The sequence below is a fragment of the Seriola aureovittata genome, chromosome 24, assembly GCF_021018895.1.
Source record: "Seriola aureovittata isolate HTS-2021-v1 ecotype China chromosome 24, ASM2101889v1, whole genome shotgun sequence".
Classification (NCBI taxonomy): Eukaryota; Metazoa; Chordata; class Actinopteri; order Carangiformes; family Carangidae; genus Seriola; species Seriola aureovittata.
The window spans coordinates 12209452-12225328 of NC_079387.1; the positions used below are offsets into that span (position 1 = coordinate 12209452).

The window sequence follows — 15877 nt, forward strand, 5'->3', positions numbered from 1 at the left end:
TAAGGCTTTATCAGTACAACAGAGTCAGAGCACATGGATATGGGAGGACATGTTTCTCAGGAGTGTAAAGGTCGGACGTGGAAACAGGAAGAGACGATCACATCATGGAATTCATACAATCTGGGGTGGGTGGGTGGGTGGGGGGGGGGCGTAGAAACGACTCCTTACTCTAAAGACCTGTTTCTTTTAAACAGTTTAGAATATGTCACATAACATCTTTACACTATTTGTTCTTCTTTTGACAGGTGAAAACTTCAACACTCAAGTTACAGAGTTAGTTTGAAACTTAAGTCCAAATATGTTAGGATTTAACACACAACTTTAACCCTTCATCATCAGGTCTTTACAGACATGTGACTGTGAAGTAACATATATATTAAAAATAATAACAAATACACTAATAATGTTAATTTAAAACATTTCAGAAGAAACTATTAACAATTATAATAGTTGTTTTCATAGTAATTTATAATATTTAACATTTTTATACACAGGCTGCTGTAACTGATCAGGGACACTTATCAAACACTAATCAATCAGTATAGTGATCACTAATAACAGTCAGTTACTGTGAATTTGTTGTGATACTGATGCTCCACTTCTGCTTTAAATCATCTGACTGATCAGTTGGTATCAAATGATAAGGCATCTCTTCATTTCAGGTAGTCCATAATCAATTAGTCGCTCAACAGAAAACTAATCAAAAACTGATAATCAATCTTAACATTAATGTAAAAACAGATTATTTCATTGTTTTGTTGGTCTCTTAATAAAATAAATTGAAGACGCTTTGATCATTTCTTACTGTGTTACAATGTAAATTATTAATTGATGAAATTATAAGTCATCACATTGACTGATCAAGAAATAGATCAAATTTTGGGGGGTTTTTGGTCAAACTATTATTTTTTTGTCTACTGTATTTAACAATGTGATTTTATCCTGTGACTTAAACAGGTTTTATTTTCACCCTCATTGTGTGTAAAACTTTTATATAATGCGTTTCCTCGCCCTGTGAGGCGCGTGTTGGGCTCCAGGGGGCGAACACAGAGAGGGAGTGCTGCTCATTGGGCCGTAGAAGAAGAAGCTGTGGCTGCTGATCATCTGACTGTTGAAGCTAAAGCTAACGGTGAACCTTCGTCGTTAAACTGAGGGTATTTTCTTCTCTCCGGGGGGAAACGTCATGGCATTCATCACAGCCAACTGGAACCCGCTGGGAGAAGCTTTTTATCGGTTAGTTTATCTCTGCATTATCGGTCCGACAGCAGCTAACGTTAGCCGAGCAGTTAAACCCTTGGAAATAGGCTAATAACTGTTAGCCGTCATCTAACAGCCGATTGTGTTTTTATTGGAACTGGTTTTAAAGTGTCTTAGCTCTGCTAGCATCGTCACCGTGATCATGTGACACTCACGGTAACTTCATGCTAGTTTTATTTTAAACTTCAGTGTGTGATGCATGGATATAGAAACTCCCGCTAGCTGTTAGCACTTTTAGCAGACAGAAATCATAAACAGGTGTATCAAATTGATTATATTTATGAAACAGGTGATCTCATTACATTAATGACGAACTGAGCAGAAGACTCCAATCAATCAGAATGAGAGTTCAGGCAGGTTAGCATGTGTTATCTACGTCACAAAGAAACACAGCAGCTTTAAAATGACAGACATTTAAACGCAGTGTGTGTTTACATGCTTATGTTTCGGTGTGCAGTAAGACGGAGCTGTACGAGATGTGCTGGAACCTACGGGATGGACTCAGAGACAGTTTGGTGGCTGCAGCTCCGTATGGAGGACCAATAGGTACACACACACACACACACACACACACACACACACACACAGTCTGCCTGTACCTGTCTCTCTCTCTAAACCTGTCTCTCACTCTCAGCTCTCCTCAGAGAACCTCACAGACGTTCTCCAAGTTCTCGTCCACAGTTGGAGATTTATTCTGCGTCTGGAGTTTCCATCGCCAGTTTCCCTGTGAGTCCAAACACACTTTTTCTCATTGTTAATGTTACTGACCAATCAGTTTCTGTCCTGACTAAAACACACACACACAGACACACACACACACACACACTTCTCATTTATTAACCAATCACATTTCTCATCATTTATCTTCTGTTGTACAGTCTGAAATGACCTGTCTCTCTTTCTCTCTCTGACCTGTCTCTCTCTCTGACCTGTCTCTCTCTGTCTCTCTGACTTGCCCCTCTCTCTCTGACCTGTCTCTCTCTCTCTCTGACCGTCTCTCTTTCTGACATGTCTCTCTCTCTCTGACCACTCTCTCTCTGACCGTCTCTCTCTCTCCGACCTGTCTCTCTCTGACCCGTCTCTCTCTCTGACCTGTCTCTCTCTCTCTCTGACCTGTTTCTCTCTCTGACCTGTCTCTCTCTCTCTCTCTGACCTGTCTCTCTCTGACATGTCTCTCTCTCTCTGACCACTCTCTCTCTGACCGTCTCTCTCTCCGACCTGTCTCTCTCTGACCCGTCTCTCTCTCTGACCTGTCTCTCTCTGACATGTCTCTCTCTCAGTGGAAGAGTGGTCCTGTGGTCCAGTTGGGTTGGACGGTCAGTGACGAGTTGTTGTGCATTCAGGAAGACGGATCAGTTCTGATCTACGATCTGTTTGGATCCTTCAAGAGACACTTCAGTATGGGTCAGGTCAGTCTGTTAACTAGTTAACTAATCTGTTAACTAACCACTTCAGTATGGGTCAGGTCTGTCTGTTAACTAGGTTGTTGTGTTAAACAGGAAGTCGTCCAGAGTCAGGTGTTGGAGGCCAAAGTTTTCCACTCTCCATATGGGACAGGTGTTGCCATAGTAACAGGCTCTTCTCGCTTAACCTTGGCAACCAATATTGACGACTTGAAGCTCCGCAGATTACCTGAAGTTCCTGGTAACACCTGGTTATTTGTGTGATTCTGTTCATCTGTCATTATGTCTCTCTATCTCTGACCTGTCTATCTGTCCTCAGGTCTACATGGTAAGCCTTCCTGTTGGGTCGTCCTCACTCAGGACCGACAGACTAAAGTCCTTCTGTCCAACGGACCTGAACTCTACATCCTGGACAGCACGTCCTGCACTGCTGTGGTGAGACAGACAGACAGACAGATAGTTAGACCACCATCTCCTTTTTCTGATAACTGCTTCTACTTATGTGTGTGTGATTATGTATGTGTGTAAACAGTTGTGCTCATAAGTTTACATACCCTGGCAGAATTTCTGATTTCTTGGACATTTTTTGGAGAATATGAATGATAACACAAAAACTTTTCTTTCACTCATGGTTAGTGGTTGGGTGAAGCCATTTATTATCAAACAACTGTGTTTGCTCTTTCAAATCATAATGACAACAAGCCTCCAGTTCCTGTAAATTCTTGGGCTGTCTTGCATGAACTGCACGTTTGAGATCTCCCCAGAGTGGTTCAATGATATTGAGGTCAGGAGACTGAGATGGCCACTCCAGAACCTTCACTTTGTAGCGTTAAGCCATATTTTAGGATTTACTCTCGTTGAAATGGGGCACCAGTCCTCTAGGAGGACAACAATGAATTACTTCATTGCCAAATTTATCAATCTCATATCGGAAGCCATGACTTCTCAATGCAATGGATCTCCAGTCTCTACGTCAAAAGAATACAACAGGACAACAACTGGGTGTAAATAAAGGAGTTTATTTAACTAAACTACTATCTACAGAGTAAATGCAAGGTGTAATAATCATAAAGATGAAAATAATAATGAAATGAGCAGTGTGATGAGTTGGCAATGGTGGGAGAGGATATGTTATGGCTATACACTATGGCTATACAGCTAATGATACTACAGCTACGAATTAGGTTTGATGATTAAATATTGATATATTTCGACATCAACCCAGTCATGAGCAGAGTGTTAAGACCGGCCTACTTTGAGTTGCGCTGTAGCTGGAGACCCTCGGCTGGAACCCAGGTGGCTGTGGTTGCCGTGGTAACCCTGGAGACGCAGGATCTGGGTGGATTCTCCTGGAGGCCGTGTCCCGTTATCACGATGACGGATTCTGCCAGTGTCTCAGCGGTTCAGCTCTGGTGGAGTTTGCCAGGAGACTTTCTGTCTCGGGTACTCTTGATTTCTGCTTGGCTTCTCTGCAGGAGGTCGTGCAGATGTTATCTGCTGGTGTCTCTTGTGGGTTGATTTGAGGAGACTGGTGTTGACCAGATGACTCTAAAGTTGTCAAAATCTTCAAAAAGGAAAACTTGATGATGATTAAAAGTTACAAAGTTACTCTGAGGCACTTCTGTTGCTTTTGTTCAGTTGGTCTTGACTTGGCTTATAAAAATAAAAGATTGCGCATGTCGACAAAATTTCATCCCCTGGGGGCTGGCGCATGTTTCATGGGCACCACCCATCTTCTCCCGTGTTTCCACTTGGAGAAGAGAGTAATTATCCACTGAGCTTTAGAATAATTTAAATCTAGAGTTTACTTATAAACTCGCACATCCTTCTTCCACCATGACCACAAAACATTAAATGAAATAACATAAAACTACTTGCACTAATAATAGCAGAGAGGAGTAATAGGAGTGTTGATTTCATATTACATCCTTCAAACCTGGAATTAATTATTAATTATTATTATACAAGTGGTTAATTGATCAAACAACAATATAAACATTTCCCAAAGCTAATGGTCTATACATATGGATTACACAGCAGTTCTTCGACTGTAATAATAATAATATGGACATTCTGGATGTCATGTAGTGTGTTACCTTGTGTGAAGGATGCTGAGTATGGTCACATGAAGGACATTGTCTTAAAATCTACATGTTACATTTCAAACATTCTATGGGATAGAAGTTTGGGATTAAACTATTGCATAGGAACATCTCATGAGTTAGAGAACAGTTAGATATTTAATTTTACAGTCTTCCTCAGATCTGTGTCTGTGAAGAGAGTTCTGCTGGTCACTACCCAGGACTGGAATGTGGGTTGTAGTTTATGACTCTTATCTAGAGAGGGACAGAGGAAGAGAGGTTGGTGTGTGTGTGTGTGTGTGTGTGTGTGTGTGTGCGTGCGTGCGTGCGTGCGTGCGTGCGTGCGTGCGTGCGTGCGCGTGTGTTCATGCATGGCACAGACAGGCCAGGATTCACACCTTGGTGTTAATCAGTCCTTTTGTTGTTACTTGTCCTATACAAGAAACAATCAAATATCTTTAGACAAAGTCTTATTGTTACAAACTGGAGATTTTGCCTATATTCTCCAGTTGTCTGGTGTCCATTGGTTGATCCTCTGGAGCTGACCCTTTGACCTTTAATTCTGGTTCTGTGTCGTTCGGACATGCTAAAAGCATGGTCTGTTTTTGGAAGAGGGGTCCTTTGTCTCTGTTTCCTATCAATCTGATAGTTTGATGGTGGGAAGATTCGCAAAGTGTCAATTGTGGGTCCGTAACTCTGCATGTCCTTATAATGAACTTCCTTAATGACTTGTGACTGATGTCAGACCACGTATGTACGCTATAACTTTATTCCGCTGTAGCCAATGACAGGTCGACTTGGCCTTGTGTTTTGGATCGTTGTCATGTTGGAACGTCCAAGTACGTCCCATGTGCAGCTTCGGGGCTCATGAGTGCAAATTTTCCTCCAGTATTTTCTGATAACATGCTGCATTCATCTTGCCATCAATTTTGACCAAGTTTCCTGTGCCTTTTTGCTCACACATCCCCAAAACATCAGCGATCCACCTCCGAATTTCACAGTAGGAATGGTGTACCTTCCATCATAGGCCTTGTTGACTCCTCTCCAAATGTAACATTTATGGTTGTGGCCAAAAAGTTCAATTTTGGTCTCATCACTCCAAATGACTTTGTTCCAGAAATTTTGAGGCTTGTCTCTGTGCTGTTTGGCGTACTGTAAGCGGGATGCTTTGTGGCATTTGCGTAGTAATGGCTTTCTTCTGGCGACTCGACCATGCAGCCCATTTTTCTTCAAGTGCCTCCTTATTGTGCATCTTGAAACAGCCACGCCACTTTTTTTCAGAGAGTCCTGTATTTCAACTGAAGTTATTTGTGGGTTTTTCTTTGCATCCCGAACAATTTTCCTGGCAGTTGTGGCTGAAATTTTTGTTGGTCTACCTGACCGTGGTTTGGTTTCAACAGAATCCCTCATTTTCCACCTCTTGATTAGAGTTTGAACACTGCTGATTGGCAGTCTCAAGTCCATGGATATCTTTTTATATCCCTTTCCTGTTTTATACAGTTCAACTACCTTTTCCCGCAGATCCTTTGACAATTATTTTGCTTTCCCCATGACTCAGAATCCAGAAACGTCAGTGCAGCCCGGGATGAAAGATGCAAGGGTCTGTCAGGAGACACACTGATTACAAGCAAACAGATCACAGGTGAGGATGGTTACCTTAAGTAGCCATTCAAACCCGTTTGTGTCAACTTGTGTGCATGTTATCAGGCCAAAATCTCCAGGGTATGTAAACTTTTGATCAGGGTCATTTGGGTAGTTTCTGTTGTCATTATGATTCAAAAAGAGGAGAAACGGTTTGACAATAAATGGCTTCACCCAACCACTAACCATGAGGGGGAAAAAAGTTTTTCTCTTATCATTCATATTCTCTGAAAAATCACAAATTCTGCCAGGGTATGTAAACTTATGAGCACAACTGTGTGTGTATGTGTGTGTGTATATATATATAATATATATATATATATATGTGTGTGTATATATATATATATATATATATATATATATATATATATATATATATATATATATATATGTGTGTATATATATATATATATATATATATATATATAATATATATATATGTATATATATATGTGTGTATGTATATATATATATATATGTGTGTGTGTATATATGTGTGTATATATATGTATGTATGTATATAATTTTATAGCTTTTTTCCTTTTCTTTATTTCATTATCAATGTATTCTATTTATAATTCCATTGAATTTTATTATATTAATATTGACATTTTTTTTGTCAATATTTTTACAATTGTGCTTTTCATTGAAAATGTCATGTCAATAAAACCTGTTTAATTGGAAAAATACAAATAAAAGAGAGAAAGACAGACAGGCACAGACAGGTAGACAGATGGGTATCTAACCTCACCTGTCTGTCTGTCTCAGTGTCCTCCAGGTGTCAGTCCTCAGGATGGTATCGTCCACATGTCTGTGTCTTTCAGCTATAAATACCTGGCTCTCTTCACTGACACGGGACACCTGTGGGCAGGCCCCTCCCACCTCCAGGTGAGCTGCTCCTTTCTCCAATCAGCTCTTAGATGTCTTCCCTGAGGGGGCGGGGTCTGTATGGATGACTGACAGGTCATTCTTTTGTCTCTGTAGGACAAAATGATTGAAGTCGACACCAAAAAGAAGACGACACCCAAACAGATGGTCTGGTATGTTTACCTGTCTAACCTGTTGTTTACCTGCTTTCCTGTTATTTTCTCTCTCTGTATGTATTTACTTGTCTGGCTGTTTAACTGTCTCACTCTCTCTACCTGTCAAGGTGTCGCAGACCAAAGAGTCAGCAGCCGTCTGTGGTGCTTATGTGGGACAGACTCCTCCTGGTGGCTGGAGTCTGTAGTGACACCATCCAGTATCCTTTAAACCAGTTCAGACTGGGACCAGTAACAAACCAGTTCAGACTTGTAGTGGGACCCTAACTCATTAGGATGCTTCCCATTGACCCCTGTTTGACCCTTGACCTGACCCCAGGTTCCCCATCGATGATCCGTGTGTCTTAGTGGGAGAACTAGACGGAGTTCGGATCATCAGCTCGACCAATCAGGAGCTGCTGCAGGAGGTTCCTCTGGTCTGTCAGGACATCTTCAAGATCGCATCCATGGCTCCTGGAGCTCTGCTACTGGAGGCCCATCGGGAGTACGAGGTGCCCACCGGTCTGTCTGTCTGACTGTCTGTCTGAATCAACATCTGTCTGTCTGAATGTCTGACTGAAGTTATTCTGATAGAGGTTTAAGATTTTGTGTGTGTGTGTGTGTGTATGTGTGTGTAGAAGTCGAGTCAGAAGGCTGATGAGTATCTGAGGGAGATTAAGGAGCAAAGCATGCTGGGAGAAGCGGTCAGACAGTGTGTGGAAGCGGCAGGTCATGAATACGACACCAACACCCAGAAATCCCTGTTGAGGGTAAGATACAGTAATCACTGTTTGAACTGATCTCAGGTCAGAATGTGAACTGATCTCAGGTCAGTATGTGACAGTGTAATGTGGTGTTTCGTCCAACAGGCGGCGTCCTTTGGGAAGTGCTTCCTGACTGACTTCAGTCCGGATCAGTTTGTGTTGACCTGCAGAGAACTCCGAGTCCTGAATGCTGTCAGAGAGAATGGCGTGGGTCTGCCGCTCACACACACTCAGTATCCTCACACACCACAGGTGCATCATGGGAGATTTGCTGTCCTGTGTTTTAGGAGTAGACTCCTGACTAAACAGTTTTCAGTCGAATCAAGGAGGAAACACACTGTATTCACTTTGTTACCGTGGTGACAAACTCCTTGACTGTTGACCCTAGATTCAAACAAATGACTCTACAGGTGTTGATAGACAGGTGAGTTAATTGATCCAACCTGTCTGTGTGTTTCTTGTTGCTACCTGTCTGCCTCTCTCACCTGGCTGTCTCTCTCACCTGTCTGTCTCTCAGGTTGGTGTATCGACAGTTTTATCCGTTGGCGATAGAAATCTGTCGTTATCTGAAGATTCCTGATTATCAGGGAGTCAGCAGAGTCCTCAAACACTGGGCTTCATGCAAGGTAAACTGATCCTCACTCGTCTCCTCTGACCCCACCTCCTTGTATATCATTATGAATATATATATTTTTTTTTTCTTTGTTTTAAGACTTTCCTTCAGAATACATTTTTATGTACTGATATGTGATGTGTTTGGGTATGTCCAGGTGCAGCAGAAGGACCTATCAGACGAGGCCATAGCTCGCGTAGTGTGTGTGAAGGTGGGAGACTCACCTGGTGTTTCTTACTCCCACATTGCAGCGAAAGCTTATGAATGTGGACGTACTGAGCTCGCCATCAAGGTAACTTCAGACTTTTATTAACCAAGGGCTTGACATCAAAAACTCTTCCTCAGATTCCTGACTGAGTCAGACCTGAACCACATGTTGATCTGGTTCAGTTTGATGTCACTTCCTGATGATGTCATCATCTATGATGACCCTCCAGACTAAAGCTCCATAGAAATGGAGGCTGCAGAACTTCATAGAGAATCCGTCTGGTTTAACATCATTATAGACTGCTGATCACAGCTGATCGTAGTTGATCTCAGTGGATCACAGCTGATCACAGCTGTTAATGACAGTATAAGTTCTGGTCTTTGTGGTGCTGTGATGTTCAGGTTGATGCACTTATGAGAGAGTTGAGCAACAAGCCTGGTCTTTTTTTATTCCTGATGTTACAGTATTTTATAAGACTTTATCTTGTAGATATCATAGTATTGTTGATGTTACAGTATTTTAGATATTTTATTTTAGATATAGTATTTTCAATATTATAGTACTGTTGATGTAACAGTATTGTAGATGTTATAGTATTTTGGTTATTATTTTATTTTAGATATTATAGTACTGTTGATGTTATGTTACAGTATTATTAATATCATGGTCATTTCTCTCTGTTCTGTCAGTTGTTGGATTTTGAGGCTCGTTCTGGAGAACAGGTTCCTCTGCTGTTGAAGATGAAGAGGAGTCAGTTGGCTCTAAGTAAAGCTGTGGAGAGTGGAGACACTGACCTGGGTGAGTCTCTGTTAGCCCCACCCCCTACCTGTCTGACAGCCAGATGATGTCAATGATGGATCTATCTATGTGTTGTCAGTGTACACAGTGGTCAGTTACCTAAAGAATGAGATGAACAGAGGAGATTTCTTCATGACTCTGAGGAACCAACCGGTTGCTCTCAGCCTCTATAGACAGGTACACATCTTCACCTTCATCACTCTGCTCGTTCACCTTAATGATTCCTGATTCTTCATGATTTCACTGGTCTTTTACTGTTGTATTCATCTGTATCCAGAACACACATATACAGTGATCAACCTGTGGTTTATTGATTGATTTACTGATTCATTTCTGTGTTGTCAGTTCTGTAAGCTGCAAGAACAGGACACTCTGAAGGATCTTTATAACCAGGATGATGATCATCAGGAGCTCGCCAATTACTATGTTACTGCCAGTTACAGAGAGAAGGTAACAACAGGTTAAGTCAAGTAACTAACAATAATTGTTAGTAACTAACACTAACAGTTAGTTACTAACACTAACTGTTCATTACTGTTTGTTACTCGTTACTGCAAGGCTGTGAAACAGTGAAGAAAGACATTATTTATTTGAGAGAATGATGAGTCAGATATATCTGAAAGATGAATGTAGGAGTGCATCATGGTGTATAAAATGATAAAGACCTAACCAATAAAAAAAAAGTTAGTGTGTGTTTAATTAATGTATATAATATATACTCATAATAATAACTCCAGATGAATCAGTCTCTTTATTCATGTTTTTTCTGTTGTTCTTTCTTAAGTTATAAAAACAAGACTGATGTTTTCTCACAGTACTTCATGGAATTTTGTGAATACACCTGTTCACATATAGACACCTGTCATAAATTGAATTGTCCCGTGTTTGATCAATGACCATCATGTTTTTATTTTCTTCTTTCTGAATAAATCTTACAAACCTGAAAGTTCAAAGGTCGTTAACATCAGAGCATTGTGTTTGTTTATTGTGTTTTTATTGTTGTCAGCTTTGAGCGTCTGTGTTAAACGTGTGTTCGTGCGCTATATTATCTAACCAGTTGATTATTACATGTCTCTTTCTCTGCAGAGGTTGGAGAGCCGTCTGTCTCTCCTTCAGAGTGCTGTAGACGAGTATAACAAGGCCAAGAACGAGTTCGCTGCGAAGGTAACACACATTATTCATTAGTATTAAAACCCATGATCTTAAAAAGTTAGTGTTCAGTATTACAACGTGCAGGAGTTTTGAGGTTAAGTGTAGTAAATACTGTATTCAGTGAGTATGGATGATGTGCTGTTTAAAAATAATTAGTGCCACGGGTGCTCAGCTCCGAGCCCCGAGGCATCTATTCATATTCCTCAGGCTTATTATTGTTCTTCCGCCAAATTTTGGCATGTAACTCGTCCTGCAGCTTTGCGTCTTGATCGCGAAAGAGGTGCTATGACTTTTGGTGTTAAAATTCAAATTTTTCCCAAAGTTATTCCCAAAATACTGGGAATAAATAATGCATTAGGAATGCATTGGAATTTTCTTTAAAAACCCACAAAATTTCACCTTTTTTCTGAGTCACCCAGCTCTCTCATACCTGCACGTAGAAATGTGATTCAAACTATAAAACGGAGGAAAACTTCTGCTCTCTCAAAAACACTACAACTGTTTTTACATAACAACTTTTCAAACTGTGAGCACTCAAAGGAGGAGTGCAAATCACTTTTTCTTCAAAGTTAGAGTGACAGCGTCAGTTGGCTAGAGTGCGTGAAGCAGTAAAAAATAACCTTTATTTTTATTTTTAACTCGAGCTCGCGGCCAAACCGTAAAAAGGAGACAAATAATTCTTTCTGAAAATGTAGACATAGTTGTTGGGATTCATAAAATGTAACTTTGACAGGCAGGGTCTGCACAAAATTTAAACGGGGGTGCCGAGTCCGGCAGCAATACCTGTCTCACTCTCATTGACACCTAATGTAATCGTCTTTTTCTTTCAAAAGAATCTCAGTCTGTCTTCGCACTGAGCTTACTCACTCATTTTAAGGAATATCTGAATAAAATAGAGACTGTAGAAACCTCTGGCTTCAGTGTCTGGCACGGTCTTTTCGGTTTTTGAAAAGTAGTAACGGTTTTCTCATAATTTGCAGTTGTTTGAAGCCATGTAGAAGCCAAATTCTGGGCAGATTTTCACATTGCCATGGCAACGGCAGCTCCTGACCTGTGTGTGTGCGCCTAGCAACCAGACAACCAACTCTCCAAGCTCTGCTAGCTTTACATTAGCCACATGTTAGGTCTTAAATGACATTTAGTTAGGTCTTAAATATGTAAGTCCATTTACTGCTTCCTTCGTAGCTTTTTGTTTTGTTTTGTTAAAAGTGAATGAAGTTGTGACGGTCTCCGCTGAGACAGAGAAGAGGAGAAGCTACTAGCCCTCTCTCGCTGTCACTTCTAGTCGCGTTGCTCTCCTCCCCAGTAATGTTAAATTTAGCACCGAAAAAAACATAATAGTCGTAATTTAAATAGCGGTTCATGGGATTTATTAACCCTCAGGGGTCCCTCTGTCCTTTTTTGGACATTTTCTTCGCTTTTCTTTTTTGATTTGCTGATCATTTTGGCTGTGTTACAGCTGAAGGTTTGGATTTCTGCAAGAAAGTGTCTTTTTTTACATATTTTTAAAATCTAATGTCAGCTACTGTTACAGGTCTATTATACACTGGTAACACATTTTGTACCCTCTGGGGTTCCTCGCGTCCAAAAAAGGACACACAAAGAAAATGCTATAAAATTATCATATATCAATATTTATTTCTGCTTTTTTTTTTGCATACATCTCTTAAACCACTTCAGTTCTGCTCAAACCTACCAAATGTTTATTAGTTTTCAGGATTTTAACCCTTTAAATGCCAGTTTGTAGACATGTTGCCTCTTGTTTTATTTAAAAAAAACAAGACAGAATATGAGATATTTCCCACATAATACATGATGGAGGGATGTGACATTGTTTTATATCAGAGTCTTTTATATCAAGACATTTCTCAAAACCAGAATATGATCAGGGTGACTTTTGAACACTGGAAATAAATCATGTACTCATCCCGGCAGTAGCCCCCGTGGCACTCAAAATTTCCCTGGAATTTTCTAGTGGTAATTAATGTTTAATCAGCGATGTCATCTCAGGTTCAGTCAGCTGTTTGTTCATGAGAATTAACAAAACAAAACTGCTGTGGTTGATGTTTTCTCTGGATGATGATTTCTGTTGAATTGAAACTCAAAGAGGGTTTTATATAAGAGCTATCACTCTGTCTTATTCAGATGTTTGGAAATGTGTCGGTGGACTGTTGTTACCGTTCATAAAGCAAAAAGATGAGTATTTGTTCACATCATGTCTGTCCGACAGGTAGTTTGTTTGTGTAGCGTTGAGTTAACAGAAAGGTGACAGACCTAATTTTAACCTCCGTTATTCAGTTTTTTTTTTTTTAAAGTATATTTTTTTGGGCTTTTATGCCTTTAATGGACAGCACAGTGGAGAGTGACAGGAAACAGGGAGGCAGAGAGAGGGGGAATGACATGCAGCGAAAGGCCGTCCGATACGGGATTCGAACCGGGGCCAACTGCAGCGAGGACTGTAGCCTCTACACATGGGCCGCCTGCTTAAACCACTACGCTACACGACGCCCCCCGTTATTCAGTTTTAATCAAAAACATTCTGTCTCCAGGCCACAGAGGACGAGATGCGTCTCCTTCGTTTTCAACGAAAACTGGATGATGAGAAGGGGGCGGGGCTACTGGGACTGTCTCTACAGGTAGATAAAGTTGTAGAGATATGTTTGCAGATGACTCCACACCGTTCCTAATAAAATGATCGTATTCTCGCTGCAGCACAAACTGTTAATGTTTTCTTGTCAACCTCTGGGTTGTTTCTTTAAATAAATATGACCAATGAAAGACAAGAACAGGAAGTAGTCACTGGTGATGTCACTTCCTGTGTCCTGTCTCCAGGCGACTATGGAGGCTCTGCTGGCGTTAGGACTTCACAAACAGGCAGAACAACTTTACAGAGACTTCAGAGTACCTGACAAAAGGTGAAACTCTCTGGAGGTAATGTCACAGATACCTACCTGTCTGTCTCTCTACCTGTCTCTCTCTCTCACCTGTCTGTCTCACCTGTGCAGGTACTGGTGGCTGAAGCTGAAGTCTCTGGCAGAGAAGGAGGAGTGGGAGGAGTTGGAGAAGTTCTCTAAGAGCAAGAAGTCTCCTATTGGCTACCTGGTAAGAGAAAGCCCCATCCCCCATTAACGTTGTTAATTTAACAACGATTAGTGTTAGTTATTTAAATAAAGTTAGAACTATATCTCCCATGAGTCTTTGCTCTGTTTCTTCTTCAGGCATTTGTTGACGTTTGCATGAAGTGCAACAACAAGTATGAAGCCAAGAAGTACGTTTCCAAGGTGACACCTGAGCAGAAAGTCAAAGCACACCTGGCTGTCAGGTAAGACAGATCGCACCTGTGACATCATCAGACAGGTGAGCCCTGACCACTCATGTAACTCTTCTTCTTCTCTTCTCCCTGTCAGTGACCTGGAGGGAGCGGCGGATGCTGCGATCGAGCGCAGGAACGAATCAGAGATGGGGGCGGTCCTTTCTAGATGCTCCACCTCTGACCGGCTGCTGATTGACAGGCTGAACCGAGCCAAAGCCACGGCTCCCAAAAAGTGATCCTCCATCCAGAGTATGTACAGGTATGCTGCCAAAAAGTGATCCTCCATTTATTTTCTGAGTGATACCAGGGGAGTTGCCATGGCAACCGGTTTTCCTTCTTGGTGTGTATTAATGTCCCATGATAAATGCTTGATTATTGGTCAGTCAGATGATGTGACTTACAGCTCTTTCTTCTTCTGTGTTTGTATTTGGGTTGTGTTGCTTCAGGTTCAGACTCCAGACTTTCAGGACAGAGTCTTGAACATTCTCAGCAGCCTCTTCCAAACTTTCTACTGTCTCACATGGTTTTCATGGCAGTCTCGGCACCTGCAAAATGTATCCTCTCCCTCAAACCGTGATTGTCCAATCATAGCCTAGTAACTGATCCAGTCTAACCCCTACCCACACAGTTGTTCCTGTGGTACCCAGTTTAAGTCTGATCCAGGACCTTTGCATGTCCCGTCATGTCTCTATTAATTCACTGCTAACACTGATAATGTCTCGCACCTTTTTCTCCAAATTTTTCATTGTGGACACTGAAACCGTGCCGTAGCAGGACCACAGCCGGACGTTTGCGGTCATTGAATCACTGAGGTTCTGTCCTGCGCTCCTTTCCACATCAGTGTCACTGTTTAGTGATGGATTCAGGTTCAGGAGTATCACAGCTGTGTACAGTTACTGCTCATGTTAACCAACACTTGCTGCTGCTTCACATTAAAAGCTTTGTGCCAGAGAACGAGCGGGATGTTTTATTGTGAAGAAGCTACAGGAAAGTCCGTGTGTTTGAGCTCATGATGGTTTTACTGAGGCACCGTGTGAACTTCCTTTCAGTTATTAAAGTTTTATTAATGTTTTGTTTCATATTATTTTTGTTAATTTCTTATTTGTTTCTTTTTTTCTGTTTGTAATTTTGAATTCTTTTGAGTTTGAAACTTAATTCTCACTTTGAGATTTAACTTGGTTGTTGTTTCCAGAGCTTTCAGCCACATCTTGTGCTCTTCTTCAGCAGAGAGTTGCTCAGCTGTTATCACATGGCAAGTATGAAGCGGTCACATGATAGGTGGTTGTAGTATGTTTATGAAAGTTCTGTTACAGTAAAGTTGTGGTGATGTTATTCATCAACACTTAAATCACAGTCCTGAACATTTTTAAAAATCCAAAACAACAAATTATTTCAAAATGAAGTTCAATGGAGGGAAATAAGTGTTGATAAAATTATGAATAAGAAAATATTATTTTAATATAGATTATACTGTTCATACTGCACAGTGTGTTGTGTAGTTAGTGTGAATTTTCACCACTGGGAGGCAATAAACTTCAACTTATTTAAAAATGTACTTAAAGTTTTATTTAACAAAATAAATCACCTTCACATTAAAATATTATTCAAGCCTGATTTAAAAAATTATT

At 40.8% G+C, this 15877-nt stretch overlaps 1 protein-coding gene across 2 annotated transcripts; it reads left to right on the forward strand.

Moving 5' to 3' along the window:
* The first annotated feature begins 1064 nt into the window (after positions 1-1064).
* On the forward strand, positions 1065-15328 carry vps16 (VPS16 core subunit of CORVET and HOPS complexes). 2 transcript variants are annotated; one of them, XM_056370191.1, is made up of 25 exons: positions 1065-1233; positions 1715-1803; positions 1892-1983; positions 2538-2666; positions 2757-2901; positions 2980-3095; positions 7151-7270; positions 7367-7422; positions 7533-7622; positions 7742-7913; positions 8040-8171; positions 8271-8398; positions 8554-8589; positions 8683-8791; positions 8936-9070; positions 9676-9784; positions 9864-9961; positions 10130-10234; positions 10871-10948; positions 13486-13572; positions 13769-13851; positions 13942-14038; positions 14155-14258; positions 14344-14508; positions 14696-15328. In XM_056370191.1, exons 1-24 carry the CDS (start codon positions 1184-1186, stop codon positions 14483-14485), a joined length of 2502 nt encoding a protein of 833 aa, XP_056226166.1. In that variant the 5' UTR covers positions 1065-1183; the 3' UTR covers positions 14486-14508; positions 14696-15328. The 2 variants fall into 2 exon arrangements, with proteins under 2 accessions (XP_056226166.1, XP_056226167.1); XM_056370192.1 differs by lacking the exons at positions 1065-1233; positions 1715-1803; positions 1892-1983; positions 2538-2666 and adding an exon at positions 2711-2722.
* The last annotated feature ends 549 nt before the right edge of the window (positions 15329-15877 follow it).

Bases quoted from the DNA above. Each gene is read 5' to 3' on its own strand.
- vps16 (XM_056370191.1), top strand. From the start codon at position 1,184: ATGGCATTCATCACAGCCAACTGGAACCCGCTGGGAGAAGCTTTTTAT. The intron at 1,984-2,537 runs GTGAGTCCAAAC...TCTCTCTCTCAG, and splicing joins TTTCCATCGCCAGTTTCCCT to TGGAAGAGTGGTCCTGTGGT. The intron at 10,949-13,485 runs GTAACACACATT...TTCTGTCTCCAG, and splicing joins AGAACGAGTTCGCTGCGAAG to GCCACAGAGGACGAGATGCG.